This window comes from Verticillium alfalfae, genomic scaffold (genome assembly GCF_000150825.1).
Source record: "Verticillium alfalfae VaMs.102 supercont1.1 genomic scaffold, whole genome shotgun sequence".
NCBI classification, from domain to species: Eukaryota; Fungi; Ascomycota; class Sordariomycetes; order Glomerellales; family Plectosphaerellaceae; genus Verticillium; species Verticillium alfalfae.
This window is the reverse complement of record NW_003315038.1, coordinates 4,746,077-4,747,107: the sequence shown is the minus strand read 5'-3', so window position 1 is coordinate 4,747,107 and position 1,031 is coordinate 4,746,077. Positions and strand designations below refer to the sequence as shown.

The 1,031-nt window shown below is 58.2% G+C and overlaps 1 protein-coding gene across 1 annotated transcript in view; it reads right to left on the bottom strand.

The window, feature by feature from the left end:
• Positions 1–455: 455 nt before the first annotated feature.
• The window catches only part of VDBG_01465 (conserved hypothetical protein), a gene marked incomplete at both ends in the record, with an annotated part of 2,331 nt that continues 1,755 nt past the window's right edge, over positions 456–1,031 (bottom strand). Inside the window, one exon of the mRNA XM_003009736.1 lies at positions 456–957. Within this exon, the coding sequence (XP_003009782.1) occupies positions 456–957 (502 nt within the window). The remainder of the gene's footprint in view (positions 958–1,031) is intronic.

The following is a 1,031-nucleotide window of genomic DNA, read 5'->3' as shown; positions in this document are numbered from 1 at the left end:
GCCTCGGTATGCCGCTAGCGGGGCTCGTCCCCATTCTGGAAGGGGTGGTCCACGCGGGCCACATGGTTCAAGGGGGGATGTGTGCAGAAAACTTGCAAGGGGGCCGGGGGTTTCTAGCGGGGGCATCCAGGGTCCAGGCCGAATTTTGACTTTCCGGCCCCCTTTGACAGCTGAAGAGCGCTGATGAACTGCTGGAGAGTATCCTGGAGAGAAGACAGCTACGGGGGGTGCCGCGATGGCGTTATGTGGGTCCGGGGTCCGGATTTCGGACAAGACGACATTAAATTGTACGTTGAGCATCTTGCCCATCTGCACCATCACGGACAATCATCGACAGATGGCATGTGAGGAGGGGGCTCATGGGCCCAATGATTATGGCAGGCTAACTATGGCATCGAAAACAAGCAGGTTGCATATCACCAGCATTTTACAGGGCAGGGCAGGGCAGGGCAAGCCTAGTAGGTGTAGCGGAAGTCAAGACGCTTGTTGCCGTCCACCTCGCGGGCCTGCACATCGTTCTGGTAGATGTGACGGTCCTCGTCGGACATGGCGGCCCACTTCTTCTCCTTCTTGCCGTTGAGGTAGACAATGACCTGGCGCTGGGCAACGAAGACGACGAGGGCAAAGGCGCAGATGGAGACAAGTACCTTGTTGCCCTGCTTGAAGTAAGGGCCGTCGTAGGAGCGGTAGATCTGGCTGCCAATGAGACTGCCCATCTGGACAATGACGTTGTAGGTGGCGGCAGCGATGGCTCGCTTTTTCACGTCAAAGGTATTTTCCGAGATCCACGAAGTGACAATCGGGTGGAAGTAGGGGTACCCGGAGATGAGGGTGACGAGGGTGAAGCGCGCCCACTCCTGGCCGCCGTCCGAGATGGTCAGCAGGGCAATGAGCAGCGGCATGACCCAGAACTCGCCGACGAAGCAGTGGAAGGTGCGCTCGTTGAAGTGGTTGCTGCTGTAGGCGAGGACCAACATGGTGATGATCTGGAGGACGGCCGAGGGAATGGTGAGCATGTTCGAGTCGAACCG